The following is a 16,453-nucleotide window of genomic DNA, read 5'->3' as shown; positions in this document are numbered from 1 at the left end:
TCTCGTCGCCCCTGTATATACACATACACACACACACATATGGATATACCATTAGCTGCTGACCCTTGGAGGTGTCCCAACCTCCCACAAAGATATAGATAAAGTCACAGAATGAGGGGAGTAAGCGCTCTATGGTATAGGGATGTATTCTAATGTCCTCTATTGTATATGTGGTTAATGATTTATTACAGAATCTGACAGTGTAGCATAGTATTCAGTGTATTACGTATTGGTATGGAGGGTGCAGTCTAATACGACATGCAGAGAAAAGTTTATAATGTCTGTTAGGCAATAACTGTGGGCAGGGTGTTTCAGCAAAGTTATGTGCAATGGTAAAGTTCCAGTATTAATGTTCTCTATACTCAGGTGGGCAAAAACTGTAGGCAGTGTTAAAAAAACAATTGTAGAATGGATCACAGTCCTTAAAATTGTCCCTTCTTAGTATAATTCTTATACCCGTCCTCCTTTATACCATCTCTCTTATACCTCGGGAACAATAGGTGCAGAATTAGGGTGGTGAGGACACTATATATGCAGATATTAGGTAAGTTTGTTATTACTTAATAAGCATCTCTTGCTGGTCCTCTGGTCGCTGTCATGCTGCACTCCCGTGGGTATATCCGTGTGGGTAAGAGGGCTAGTTCAATGTATGACTAGGTAGGTACAGTATATACTATATACACTGTAAGGAGAAAACCAAACACCACAGCCGTGCAGGGCCGAAATCTAAATGAATAGTGTCACACCACTACACTTACTACAACAATATCTATTGCCCAGTTCACTAACAACCTGGAGGGGCCATTTTTTTATCAATTGGGCCTAATGCCCACCTGTTTGTCCACAGGCATAAGGCCTGTCTGATGGCCACGGGCCTAGTGCCCACCTATCGGTGGCACAATCGGTGCCCTGGGCCTAATGCCCAGAACACTGTAACATGGGCATGCGCCTAATGCCAGCCTAACAATGGTACAGGCCTGAGGCCTGACTTACCCCCACTGGCCTAGTGCCCGACACATGGTGGTCTAGGAAAGGGTTAATAAACAGGTCTCACAGGGGGCCTTCCTGTGCGGTGGGAGAGGCTTTTACATTCCACCCCCGCAGTCTTCTCTGGTCCTCAGCCGCATTCTTCTGCTGCTGGCCTTCCCGGTCAGTGACGCTGCCTCTTCTTTTCTGCCTCCAGCCGACGCCGATCTTCTTTCTTTCTTCCGCCTGAGTTTTTTCCGCAATGCTCCTCTTCTTTTCGAGAGGTCTTTCCTCCCTCTCTGCCTACGAACTGGACTCTCCCGCTCTGCGGTGTCTAATATAAACGCCACAGGTGGGCAGTCCAGCAGCCAATAGTAAGCGACCGCGGAAAGCTGCAATTGGCTTGCCGCGGCCACTTGCTATTGGCTGCAGGACCAAATGCCCAATGCTTCCGCCACTTGACCAGCACTGGGAACAGATAGACCAGCTACCCGCCATCTCTGCTTACTCGGTGCTGGGAGCAGAAACAGCCCGAGAACAGGCACTGTGCTAGTTCCTGCCTCTGGGCAGTTGGTGATTACAGGCACTGTGCTAGTTCCTGTCTCTGGGCTAGTTCCTGCCTCTGGGCAGTTGTTGATTACAGGCACTGTGCTAGTTCCTGCCTCTGGACAGTTGGTGATTACAGGCACTGTTCTGGTTCCTGCCTATGGACAGTTGGTGATTACAGGCACTGTTCTAGTTCCTGCCTCTGGGCAGTTGGTGATTACAGGCACTGTGCTAGTTCCTGCCTCTGGACAGTTGGTGATTACAGGCACTGTGCTAGTTCCTGCCTATGGACAGTTGGTAATTACAGGCACTGTTCTAGTTCCTGCCTCTGGGCAGTTGGTGATTACAGGCACTGTGCTAGTTCCTGCCTCTGGACAGTTGGTGATTACAGACACTGTTCTAGTTCTTGCCTCTCGGCAGTTGGTGATTACAGGCACTATTAGTGTTCACTCTAGTATTATTTTGGCCAAGGTGCTAATCGCTGAAGAGGACAAATTTTAATTTTGATGCAACTTGTCACTAAAGATGTAAAATAAAATTATCATAATAAAAAATATTATACCGCAAAGTTTGTTGAGTAAGCAACCCCCCCCCCAAACCAGCATGGCCACGCCCCCTTCAGAGAGTGGCCGACATGTAAAGAGGGCACTGTATTCCCAATGGCGTGGCACCCCTTGTATCTGGCAACAATATGTCTCTTGGTGGCTCTGCTCGCCTTGAGCCTATGTAGTAGATATTGGGCCCTCATTTGGGACCACAGATTCGTCGCTGTTATTGCCATAGCTGCCCCTAGTTATTATTTTGAAAGTTATGAACAGATAGATGGAGCTCAAGTTAGTCTCATAGTAAAATAGAAGCTAAAAAATCATTACATTTAAAATTTTTTTTTTTTTTAGAAATGATTTACCCACCCCTGTATTTGTATCTGACTTAATTTGAACAACCACTAAGAAGTACACAATGGCAGGCAGCAACTAGGGGGGGGGCTAAGGGGGCACGTGACCTGGGTGCTGGACTTGATGGGGTGCCGGGAAGCTAGGTTGCTGCATCCCAGCCTTCAGAGGCACAGAGACACCGTCAGACTAATGGTGTGCCAGACGCAAGCCAATCAGTGCTCGTGGACCGGCAGCCAATCAGCAGAGGCTGCCAGTCTGTGAGCTCCAATTGGTTCGCGAGCGGCGCCACATTACAATGACGGCAGTACTAACAGTTCCCCAGCGTGTGGTAGCCCCGCCCCGCACCACCCTGAGCACACCCAACGCATGGCCCTGGCAGGTAAAAGAGGCCTTACTGTGGCATAATGTGTAAGGAGCTTTACATGGCATAATATGTAAGGGACCTTACTGTGGCATAATGTAAAGGGGGCTTTACTGTGGCATAATGTAAAAGGGGCATTACTGTGGTATAATGTGTAAGGGGCATTACTGTGGCATAATTTATATAGGGCATTACTGTGGAATAAATGTATAAGGGGCATTACTGTGGCATAAATGTATAAGGGGCATTACTCTGGCATAATGTATAAGGGGCATTACTGTGGCATAATGTTTAAGGGGCATTACTGAGGCTTAATGTATAAGGGGCATTATTGTGGCATAATGTGTTGTAAGGGGCATTACTGTGTGGCATAATATGTGATAAGGGGCATTACTGTGTCCCAAAACCACACACCCTTTCGTCCCCTATGTTGTATTATTTTTGGGGTGGCGCCAAATTATGGCCTTGCCTCTGGGGACAAAAATCCTAGTTTCGGCCCTGATAATGGACACAACTGGAGAGTAATTTTGGGCAACCCTTCATCACATACTGCCATTACTTCTGTCAGCCAATGTATTTTGAAGCAGCGACATGGCGTGATGTGCAGTGGGTGCATACCTAACCCTACACTCCGCTGTGTGAGCCTCAATTCAATACATTTGAGGACTCAAATTCATAATTCAAGCCCCTAACCCTAACCTAGGAGGACAGATGCCTCTGATAAACTATTAACCTTTCATACTTTTGCTGCTACAGATGTAATCCATAGGCGTATCTAGAATGGGTGCCCACAGTCCACTGGGTCCAGAGGGGCCTACACTGCACACCTTGCACCCATATGTTATAATTACCTCTGCATGTCAACGCTGCAGAAATCACAAGGAAAATGGAGCAGCCTCCATTTTCTTGAAGAACTGCGCATGCAGTAGAGAAATCAACGTGAACATTGTGCGGGTGCCATGTTCCAGGAAATGCACAGTGGACTCTGGAAGAGTGACAGTCTACTAGGCCACTGTGCTGGTGAGGGAGAGAGGGAGCACAAGGGGACTGCCCACGGACCCCATCCTCTCCTAAACTGCCCCTTCTATAATTATGTGGGGTTTTTTCAGTATATAACTGGGTTCCCATAAATGTCATCGGGACCCAGAAAGTTTGTTTTCCCTTATTAGCTAGATATGTACAGTTTTCAGTTAGCATTGTTAGTGTTACACAGATCTGAGTTCCCTTATCTTTATACTAAGAATAGTTACTTCAAATACATTTCTAGACAGTGACTTGTTTATCAATAGATGTTTTTTCAGTGTAGGTTTATTATTTTATGTATTTCACAAATGATTTATGTTTACACATGTCTTATGATTAAATTGTTCTTTTTGTATGCCAATTATTTTTAATGAATGACTTCTGCCATGTTAGACATATACAGCGATTTTCCTCTGTTGTACTTTCTTTGGTTTTTGAGAGCGGGGAAGTGGTCAGTAACCCTATCGGAACAACTTTTATATTTGTTTTTTAAATTAATGCCTGTACATTCTATTCGCGTGTCATTACACTGTGCAGTGGCAAACTCGGCACATTGAGCTCTTTGGAAGCCTGATTCCTCCAGAGTTCATTTGGCCCAGGGCCTGATTCAGACCCGGTCGCTAAGAAGCGTTCGCTCGTAGCTGGACGATTTTCATATTCTGCGCATGTGTATGCATCGCAATGCACGTGCGAGAACCAGTGCGAAAGATCGGGAAGCGTTCTCTCGCCGAGTATAGACAGCCCAGTGACAGGAGAAGCCGTTTGTGGGTGGTAACAGGGGCAGGCCACTAGGAACGGGGGAGTGGAGGTGCGAACGCAGGCGTGCCTGAGCGTCTTAACAGCGTTTCAGAGGCGTGCCTAAATAACAGGCAGCGTCATTGTATACGTCACCTGTTGAATTTTACACTGAAGTGCTCGCAGTGCTTGCGGTAGGGTATAGTCAACCTCAAGCGCTTCGTTCACTTCTGATGGTACCCGATATACGATGTTTGCATACATTTCCTGTAGATGACGTGCGCAAGTGGGCGTCTTAAGATGGGCATCTACATACACTAAGCGATCGCATGCCAAGACATAGTGGACATATGCTTTGCCGTGCGATTGCCTGCCTTGCTGGGTGTGTGCCGAATTTGCATATACGCTGGGAACAAGTGTACGCATCTAGCGAGCGGGTCTGAATCGAGCTCTGTCTCCATTTCAGGGACTCCCACTATTCAGGAACAAAATGTGGGTCATACATTTAAAAAAGTGACATTTTGCTTGGTTTTCGATACATGTGTGGCTTTGTGTGGTTGTCCAACACTTTTAGTAACGTATGGCATTCGTATACGAATACAGGGCCTGATTCAGAGCCGGACGCTATTTGCGGACGGTCGTTCAGGAAAAGGGGGTGGCTATTCAAATGAACCGTTCGCTCTTTACGGTCTGTTGACGCCTCCATGTCTGAATGAGCGAACAAAACTTGCGGTCGTTTTTCGGATAACTACGCCCCCTGGCCGCTCGCATCCTACGTCATGTCCGCTATTTATTAGATTAATCGAGTACATCGACCAGCGTATGAACTGCTCGCTATTCTTGTGGTTGGTTCTTCCTACCACAATCTTGCGAGCAGCTCTGACTATAAAATAACCCAGTGACGTGGTTAATGACGCTGCTGTATTAATTATGCACACCCATAAAACGCCCGTTTTGACCTTTAAGCACGCCTGCGTTATGATCTCCACTCCCCGTTTTCAAGCACCTTCCCCTGTAACCACCCACATACGCCTCCTCATGTCACTCAAAATAGCAGGCATTCGCTATTTAGCGAACAAATGATTTTCGACCGCACTGACTGGTTCGCGCATGCGTATTAAAATCCGTACGCATTCGCAGTTGGGCAAACATCACTCGGAACAAACGAGCGGCCGCTTACGAGCGGCTCTGAAACAGGCCCACAGATGCCCAGATAAACAACACTTTCTTTGCAGTTAAGCTTGAGCGATTTGTGCAAGCTGAGAAGATTCCCACTTAGGTGCTGTTATACGAGTAGCTGCCCTTTTCAAGACTTAATTGCTCCACTAACACCTTGAGTTAAAAACAAATAATGGATTGCTCATCAATATTGTACAAGTTAACAGCGCAGGCTAAGACGGGGAATGTGCAGATCTTTACTGTGGAGGAAAGTGCATTCCATTATGTCTGTGTAGAAAAAAAGATTTTGATGGGTTCATTGTTCTCCTGGCTTGACATATATAATGGCTATGCCATTAGTAATCACATTTACATTTATCTGTGTAATGCCTGTACTTATTAGCATTTAGTAAATTGTTTATAGCGAACGTTATTAAGCACTGAACCTTCTCTCTGTATGTTCAAAGTTTTATTCTTATTGTGACCTATCTAGATCAAAGTAGATAGTCTGTGACTCACTAGCTGTTTTTGAACCACAAGTTCCAGCAGGTTGGCAAAGCTAAAAAAAAAAACCTGAAACCACAATCTACAACATTCCTGGCTGCCATGTTGCTCAGTCTTTGTACTAGGAGTGGCCATCGACCATCAATGGTTAGCAATCATTGATAATCTGATGGCGATGGTGAGCGATTTTCCATTGATGGGAGGCAACTGATGGTAATACATGAGTGGCTGTCCTCCGATGGTAACTGCTGGCTCTGCTATGCGCATGTATGGGGCTCCGTCTGCTCATAGCCTAACCATCAATGGCTAACTGCCAGTGCCAATGATGGAAAACATCGATCCATTGCTAGCAAAGCCGTCAATTGTCATCACTATTTTGTACCCAACAGGAAATTTGTGCATGACTGGGAAATTATATAGTAGCCCATGTTTTTTAATGAATGAGTTATGAGAATGAATATTTTTATATTGGAACATAGAGAATGGTTACTTTTCAGAGCAGATGAAATCAATTAAGTGACATTTACAATATTCAATTAATTCAACCCTCATTGTTCTATTAAAATTCCATGTATGCAGCAATGTATGTTAAATGTAGACTTTTTTTTTCAGTCTTTTTAAGATCAGTCCAGTGGTCTATTAAAGAGCATATATCTCTATACCTATAGATAAAGGGGCCACTGCCAACGATCACATTGTGGCTTTATTGGTAACATGCATTGTATGTTTCCTTTTATCAGCGCACTAGAAAAAGTTGCAATTAAGTCGGAAGCCCGACTAGTGAAGACCCCGACGGAGGCTGGTAAGTATACTATCCCTCCCCTAACCCTAAAGCTCCCCCTTTGGTGCCTAACCCCCCCTTCCCGAACCCTAAACCTAACCCTCCCGAGGGGGTGCCTAACTCTATTGTCCCCCCGAGGGTACCTAACCCTAATCCCCCTTCCTGTAGCCTTACCCTCCCACAGAGTGTCTAACCCTAATTTTCCCCTGGGGGTGCCTAAACCTAACCCCCCCTTCCCTTGGGGAACATACATACTTACCCGGCCTGGACTTTCGGTATTCCAGCGGTTCGGGAGGCTGACCCCAGTTTCCTGATCTCCTTTGGGATACCGGTGCCGGCAATATGCCGGGTTGCGGGATTTCGACATCGGTATATCGACACCCAGGATCCCGTCTGCCGGCAATATAACTACATCCCATTTTCAGTAATGGACTCATACATTATTAGGGGCCTGATGGGGCAGCATAATAATCAGCAACTCCAAAAACTAAAAGTTGACTCACGCATGCATTAATCATGACATGATCGGGCAGGATTGGCATGGGTAAGTATTACTGGTACTTCGGTAGTAATACTAGAGATTGCAGAAACAGCTGATTTGCTTTGGTCAGTCAAGTATCCACTTGTGGCGAGTTGGAAACTTAATTGGCCCCCGATAATGAATAGGCCCCTTAATCCCAAAATATCTATCCTGGTTTAGGATAACAGAAGTAAAAAATTTTTTGTATGTGAGGAAGGGCTATTTTGATCTCTTTACCAGTGTGCAAAGTAGGCTTCAAATTAGGGTTGTCCTTAAGAGAGACTCTATCATTGCTTGCCATTGACTGCAGGTGATAATCTGCAGAAAGTCATCAATGGTTTGGAACATCGATGGACATCTCTGAATGTATAGGGTGCAATTATAATACAGGGACATCCGGGTCACCAACTGTTATATCCACCTATTTATAGGTTGAGGGGGATTAAGATATAATTTTATTTAGTGCCCCTAATTGCTGAATGTTGCCCTCTTAGGCGCAGCTGGAGTAACCCGCAAATGGATCATTGCGGTACTGCTGCAGAAGTCACATCTCACTTTATGTACACCATAAAGGTAGCAGCATTAGGTGAGAGCTGAGCATCCAGGCACCAGGTGTGGGTGCAGTATCATGAGGAGCAGGACGCTCCTGACCAGTGTGCCCCATCTCCTGTGGGTCATGGTGCTCTCTACACTCAGGTCACTGTTGCTGCACTCCTCTCCTCTTCCTTTGGTATGAAGCCATGTACAGGGATGCTTAATGAGGTTAACATTTTGGTGGCAACAGGTGCCTAATTACTATTACCATATTAGTATGGTCCAGGCCTAGGTTGGGTTAAAAATCTCTGATTCAGTTTGGTCCGAGACTGGCAAAATATAGACACAAAATATAATTTCAAAACCCTTCAAAGGCAGAGAAACATTGGAACCCACCATTCATGGCATAGCCATCCACCTTGAACCATTGATGTTTGCTATACATTCATGCTCGATAGATGACCCTACTTTAAATTCACAGTGATGAAGGTGGCTGGTTAAAATCAGAATCATAATCCTGTTAATCCTGAAAATGGAGTATCATTTCTGCATTTACCATTTAAATCTTGAGCTTGTGCTGTAATTGTATTTAGTGCTCCAGGAACAATGTTTTCTATTTTCTATTTAAAGGAGGGGGTGTCCCATTGTGCCAGGACATAACTGTCAATACTTCTCAGATAAAGTTATTATTCAGAATCAAGTCCTTTCCTGGATATTAAAACTACCTGTTAATATTGTGTTGGTTCCCTTGTGCGGCCAAAAGAGCTCTGACGTCCACAAGACTTCTCATGGTGTCCTGGGGTATCAGGCACCAAGATAGTAGATCCTTTAAGTCCTGTAAGTTGCGAGGTAGGACCTCCATGGCTCGGACCTGTTTTTCGTCATATCCCCACAGATGCTCAATTGGATTGAGAATACCTGAATTCTTTGTCATGTTCCTCAAACTATTCCTGAACAATTCTTGCAGTGTGGCATGGCACATTATCCTGCTGAAAAAGGCCACTGCCATCAGGGAATATCATTGCTGTGTAGGGGTGTACTTGGTCTGCAGCAATGTTTAGGTAGGTGGTACATGTCAAAGTTACATCCACATAAATGCCAGGACCAAGTGTTTCCCTGCAGAACATTACCCAGAGCATGACACTGCCTTTGCCAGCTTGCTTTCTTCCCATAGTGCATCCTCATCACTTCTCCTGGTAAATGACGCAGCTGGCCAACCACATGACATAAAAGAAAATGTGATTTTTCAGACCAGGCCACCTTCTTCCATTGCTCCATGGTCCAGTGTTGATGCTTGCATCCTTATTTAGGCATTTTTGGGGGTGGATAAGGGTCAACATTGGCACTTTGACCAGTCTGCATCCATGTAGCACCGTACTGCAATGTGCTACGTCTCCTCTCACACACCCTTTTTGGGAGCCCTGCCCTGTCCGCTCTCGTGCCCAACGTATGCAACGTGGGCCCTCTGACCGACCTGCGGCTACGCAACAAGCTGCACTGTGTGTTCTGACACCTTTCTATCATGGCCATCACTTTTTTTGCAGCAATTTGTTTTAACGTAGCTCTTCTGTGGGATTGGACCAAACAGGCTAATCTTTGCTCACCATTAATATCAATGAGCCTTGGGCACCCATGACCCTGTCGCCCGTTCACTGATTTTCCTTCCTTGGACCACTGTTGTTAGGTGATAATTACTGCATATCTGAAACATCCCACAAGACCTGTAGTTTTGGAGATGCTCTGACCAGGGGCAGAACTATGGGAGACAACGGAGGCGCCTGCCGCTGGGCTCCAGCTCTGAAGGCGGCACCTCCTCCATTGTCCACAACATATTCACTCCACTTAGGGCTGTAACTATGTACCCGGAGTGTATCGTCACAGCTGCCTTATACATGGCACCCCTTCCCAGCACCTGAGAAGCCACCATACACTAGTGGAGAGCTCCATGTCATGCCGTCAGCTGCTGCCTTCTTCTATCTATAGTCTGTCTGCATGCAAATCGCTACATTACAGTGTCAGCGGCTGTGACATGGGGGGCACCAAATTATAACTGGCCTCCGGGCATCTGGGATGAACTTACGCCACTGGCTCTGACCCAGTCGCCTGGCCATCACAATTGTCCTTTGTCAAAGTCACTCAGATCCTTACACTTGCCCATTTATCCTGCTTCCAACACAATATAATCCCTCCTCCTGACTCATGCCATTGTAACGAGATAATCAACGTTATTCACTTCACCTTTCAGTGGATTTAGTGTTATAACAGATTGGTTTATATATATTTTAAGATATATTTTTAGTTGGGTCACTCATGCACATATCCCTTGAAATTGGCTTTGCTAAATGGTTTTACCACTCTTAGTCAGAATCACTGAGGCGGCTGAGTAAAGCTTAGCTGCCCCTGCATTGGCTTATTAACAAATGGTAGCAATAACACAACAATAGCAACATTAGTATGGGTCAGCAGTAATCCTGAATGTTTTCTTTAGAGAAATTCTTTATATAATGGCATAGGATGTGGCTGTTTAAGTGTTCCTGTAAACTCTTGGCAGAGTATAAAGCCGGTATACAGTATGAGATATATCTCGTTCCCCGGTATTTATGTAGATGACGTGAGTGTACATCATCATAAATATGTGAATGTACTGTCACTGCTGCTGGAGGGGGTGTGGCTGCAACAATTGGAGACATAGCTGCCTGTCCCTATCAAGTCCAGGTCCCCAAACAGACCCAGGCCCATGTACTTTGTACCCATCCCCTTCTGTGCCCCTGTATAAGGTAGCTGAATATGTTTTGCCCTGGGTATGTGTATTGGGCCTATTAGCAGGTGCAATATTTAACCATTTATGTTTTGTATTTTTATTTGCTTAGTTGTATTGTTGTTATTACTGTTTAAGACATCACACACACAACAGGGACATTTATAAAGATGGAGTTCTCTTTACTCCACTTTCAGAAACATCAGACTCTTTGTAATCATGGTGTAAGTAGGGGGTGATGCCGGACTGAGGCTCATGAATATGCATATGCATTCCGATAATGGGGAAGGACAATATCATACAGCATTCGCTGATACTAATAGGAGCTGCAAATCAATCTCTGTAATTGCACTGCAATGCACTTTCTGCTGAGTGTAAAATCTGTGTTGGGAACTGATCATACCTTCCCTTTCCTGGAAGACTTTTTCAACTTTAAACGGAATGCATTTCACAATTAAAAGAAGCATTAAACTTGCAGTAGAATTAAATAATTAGTTTCACTATTTTTGTAAATTTTCTTTTTTTACTTTTGCAATGTAATGCTAATCTCTGTCATCAGTCTTCATTATGGATTGGTCTGTGTGTGTATATATTATGGATTGGTCTATGTGTGTGTGTGTATATATTTATAATATATATATATACTGTGTATGTGTATATATATATATATATCGTTCGAATGGCGGCACTCCGTAAAAAACAGCACACAAGTCAGTGCATAGTATAAACAACGTTTCAGCGCTTTATTTCGCGCTTTTGTCAAGCCAACATAACATACAGAGACACATTACACTTACCACTATAAATACAAGACAAACCCATCAGCGACGACGACTCGCGGTCCCGAAACCGGAAGTGACGGAGACCGGAAGTGACGTCACATACCCCCGTTGTTATAGAAACCCACAATAGAGACAAAACAACATTACAAATAACACGTGACAACGATAACACAATAACATAGTCGCAATGTGACTGCATGGAATTATCAGGAACTGTATCACTGTTTAACAAACAATCGATAGTTAAATAGATACCATCGATACCTTTAAAGGGGCACAAATAAATTAACATGATCAAACTACATGGTAAAGACTGCCGATAACAATCAAAACCAAATGTAGATATATGTGAAATATAAACATTGTCAATCAGTGCAACAAACTGTGCCTTGCATGATAACCGATCTAATGAATAAGAGGTATACTGCTAACATACTAGTATAATGGATATAACATAACCCAATTGTCAGTTAAATGCATAGAAAATCACTAAATAAAACAATGTAAACCCAGAGTCTCATTCAAACCACGTGGGGAAAGAGAGTCCAATCGCATAATCCACTGAGATTCACATTGCAGTAATCTACGTGCTCTGTCACCCCCCCTCACTAGGGGAGGTACGTGATCAATGATACGATAGCGCAAAGTTGAAAGATTATGATGTTCTGCAGCAAAATGCCTGGCCACAGGCTGCTCGCTAGTGCCCGTAACAAGTGCTGCACGAATGGCAGAACGATGCTGCGCCATCCTTTCTCTGAGGGTACATTCTGTCTTACCTACATAAACTTTGGAGCACGGGCATGTGATAACATAAACTATAAACTTAGTTGTGCATGTCAAAAAATAGCGAATATTGTACTTCTTACCAGTATAAGGATGAAAAAATAATGAGCCTGTCTGTAAAGAACGACAGGTGGTACAATTAAGACACTTAAAACACCCCAATTTTGGAGTGCCCAAAAATGTACTGCCTTTGATGTTAGTTTTACCCAAAGATGTTACATCGTTATGTACCAGAAAGTCCCTCAGATTCTTACCTCTACGGTAACAGGTCATAATCTTAGTATTATGCAATGGTTTTAAATCGTTGTCAGTTGAAATAATAGGCCATAACATTTTGGCCTGTTTGTTGATAACAGGACTCATATTATTGAATTGATTCACCCACAAGTGTTTGTTGCTCAGATTGCTTTCTTTTTTAGGATTGAACAACAATCTATCGATTGGTATAGCCAAAGCTTTCGCCTTGGCACAATTAAGAATAGTTGTAGTATACCCTCTCTCTAAAAATTTGTCATACATAGCATCCAGCTGACTAATACCTTCCTCTCTATTCCTTGCGATTCTCAATGCACGTAAAAACTGAGAAAAAGGAAGAGCATTCTTAAGAGGGATGGGATGCGCACTCTGAGCCAACAGTATGTTATTTCTATCTGTGGATTTTACAAACAGTGAAGGAACTAAATTGCCTCCACTATTCGTGATGGTGACATCCAAAAAATTCACAGACTTTGTGTCAGTCGTGTATGTAAACTTGACAGGGTTATTTAACCTATTATGGTTCTCAATTAAATCTACAAAAGTTTGTTGAGGACCTCTCCATACAATAAATAAATCGTCTATATAGCGAAAGAAAGCTCTAATGTTACTAGCTACGAGGGAGTCAGAAAAAAACACATCCTGTTCTATAGCGAACATAAAAGCGTTAGCGTACGATGGGGCCACATTGGACCCCATCGCACAGCCCGACACCTGTAAATAGTACGACCCATCAAATGTAAAGTAGTTACGTGTCAACACCAACTCTAAAAGCTCCAAAAACAACTCAATGGAAGGACCTTTGTAGTGTGGATTATTCGTAATCAGCATTTTGGTGGCCTTGAGACCATCACAATGGGGGATACATGTGTATAAACTGCATACGTCAACTGAGCACAGAATGCAATCCGTAGGTAACCCCGTCAATGAAGTTAATGCAATTAAAAGGCTGTTAGTATCCTTCAAATAGGTAGGTCTGGCTTGAACACATGGTTGCAAAATGGCATCAAGATAGGTGGACACGGTCTGAAACAAAGAACCACGGGCTGCGATGATCGGTCTGCCCGGAGGCTTAACCGGATCTTTGTGAATTTTGGGGATTAGATATAAAAGAGGTCTAATAGGAAATTTGACCTCCAAAGCTTTTTTAATCGATGGTGAGATTAAACCCTGTGAACAAGCCAGAGACAACACACTATCCAGCTCTCTTTTAAATTCACACGTAGGATCTTGTGACAATTTCTTATAAGTGGTGACATCTCTGAGCTGTCGCATAGCCTCCTCCTTATAATCACACAAATTCAACACTACAATGGCCCCGCCTTTGTCCGCTTGGCGGAAAACCACATCATCGTACCCTGATAAATTCTTTAAGGCAATTAGCTCATCTTTATTTAAATTCCAATATTTAGGTTTATGACAATTAGGATTGTCCAGTACGGCTCTGTCCAATAGACGTGAAAAAGTTTTTATGGACGCATTATTACTGACTGGATCAAAAGCGGATCTTTCCTGCAATCTGAGAAGTTGTGGAGGCAAATCAGGCACCCTAGAAGCCTTGTCTGAGAAATGCTCTTTGATCTTAATACTCCTATTCAACATATAAGACTCTTTTTTCCACTGTATTTTATCAAAGGGTACCGTCGGAACGAATGATAAGCCCCTACTCAAAACTGAAAATTCACAGTCAGTCAATGTCCTATTGGACAAATTAAAGACTAGATCCTGCGACCGCTGGGTGGTCTTCCTCTCCCTTTGGTTCTGCTTACTTCGGCGGGTACGATGGGGCCAAGATCTAAAAAACGCGCTTTAGCGCGTTTACCCACTGTAGCTTCACCACGACCTTTAGATCGAGATCTTGTGGCGGCATCTGTATCGCTTTCAGTCGTAACTGTATCATCTGAGGTGTCAAATCTTGATCTATCAAGAGTGCGTCTAAACAAAGGACGTTTGTCAGATTTAGAATAAGCTCCAGTTAGCCAGTTATACACCCTCTGGTGCTCGTAATCGAGATCCACCTTCTTTTTCTTCTCGCTCTTAAATCTGATAAGATAATTTTTATATAAATCTAATTGGGAAGCTAATTTAGCTAGCCAATCACATTGATTATCACTCGTTAAAGTTGACAAATGAATATTTTCAAATAAAGTGATTTTTTCTTTAGCCACATCAATCTCCCTTTTAGATTCCTCGATCACTAATAACAGTAGGTCGAACGAACATTTGTTCAAAATCGATGTCCATTTCTTACAAAAATCAACATTATTCCGTCCAATCGTGGGAATATTCTTTACTCTAAAACCACGGGGGATTTTTTTCTCCTTGTAATAATTAGACAGTGTCAACCCATGATAAAAGAAATCAATCTCACGTTTCTTTAACCGTACCAGATCATTAAATAAATCCTGTATTGAAGGAGCTGGAATGTGGTCGCTTGGATTATCAGTGAACAAAATACTTTCAGCCTCAGACTCAGAGTAACTGTGAACAGAGCCCCGTTCTAACACAATTCTGGGTTGAAGATTTTCAGCAGTATCAGCCATCTTTAAGATGCAGCAATTAATCGTTCACACAGAAAGGTGGTAAATATCCAGGCAGCACACAGCAGTCTCGTTATTACTCCCACAATCGATAATATAGTCTCATAAACATGATTTATAATCAGAAAAGGCAGAATCGAATCATCATAAACAAAAAGACACAAAAATATGGTATCTAGGCAACTAAAAAAAGGCCACAACCAATGTCCATAGGCAAAAATGCAGTCACGTGAAAAAAATGTATATAGCTTGAAACAACATGTAAAGGGGAATTCGACAGATCACTGTCTCCTTTGTAATCGGTGCCTTGATAAATGCTGGGAACAAAAGGATGGCTGCACCACAAGCTGCCCACCGCTCGTCCACTGCACATACAACAGTCCAAAGATCCGGCACTCAAGTCATAAAGATGTATACTTGCCGGGTGCCCTCAGTCTTACCGCAAATAAATGAGGGAAGCTGTATATATCGTTCGAATGGCGGCACTCCGTAAAAAACAGCACACAAGTCAGTGCATAGTATAAACAACGTTTCAGCGCTTTATTTCGCGCTTTTGTCAAGCCAACATAACATACAGAGACACATTACACTTACCACTATAAATACAAGACAAACCCATCAGCGACGACGACTCGCGGTCCCGAAACCGGAAGTGACGGAGACCGGAAGTGACGTCACATACCCCCGTTGTTATAGAAACCCACAATAGAGACAAAACAACATTACAAATAACACGTGACAACGATAACACAATAACATAGTCGCAATGTGACTGCATGGAATTATCAGGAACTGTATCACTGTTTAACAAACAATCGATAGTTAAATAGATACCATCGATACCTTTAAAGGGGCACAAATAAATTAACATGATCAAACTACATGGTAAAGACTGCCGATAACAATCAAAACCAAATGTAGACATTTGGTTTTGATTGTTATCGGCAGTCTTTACCATGTAGTTTGATCATGTTAATTTATTTGTGCCCCTTTAAAGGTATCGATGGTATCTATTTAACTATCGATTGTTTGTTAAACAGTGATACAGTTCCTGATAATTCCATGCAGTCACATTGCGACTATGTTATTGTGTTATCGTTGTCACGTGTTATTTGTAATGTTGTTTTGTCTCTATTGTGGGTTTCTATAACAACGGGGGTATGTGACGTCACTTCCGGTCTCCGTCACTTCCGGTTTCGGGACCGCGAGTCGTCGTCGCTGATGGGTTTGTCTTGTATTTATAGTGGTAAGTGTAATGTGTCTCTGTATGTTATGTTGGCTTGACAAAAGCGCGAAATAAAGCGCTGAAAC

At 43.3% G+C, this 16,453-nt stretch overlaps 2 protein-coding genes across 4 annotated transcripts in view; one reads left to right on the top strand and one right to left on the bottom strand.

Moving 5' to 3' along the window:
• Window positions 1–16,453, top strand: part of KCNH5 (potassium voltage-gated channel subfamily H member 5) — a 543,084-nt gene that overhangs the window by 40,492 nt on the left and 486,139 nt on the right. The window lies entirely within an intron of this gene.
• Window positions 11,660–13,301, bottom strand: LOC148525086 (uncharacterized). Its single transcript, XM_088471314.1, has one exon. It carries the CDS (start codon window positions 13,299–13,301, stop codon window positions 12,054–12,056), a length of 1,248 nt encoding a protein of 415 aa, XP_088327440.1. The 3' UTR covers window positions 11,660–12,053.

This window comes from Taudactylus pleione, unplaced genomic scaffold, assembly GCF_031769625.1.
Source record: "Taudactylus pleione unplaced genomic scaffold, aTauple2 ptg000113l, whole genome shotgun sequence".
NCBI classification, from domain to species: domain Eukaryota; kingdom Metazoa; phylum Chordata; class Amphibia; order Anura; family Myobatrachidae; genus Taudactylus; species Taudactylus pleione.
The sequence above is the reverse complement of the archived record's forward strand: the minus strand, read 5'-3'. Positions and strand labels throughout refer to the sequence as shown.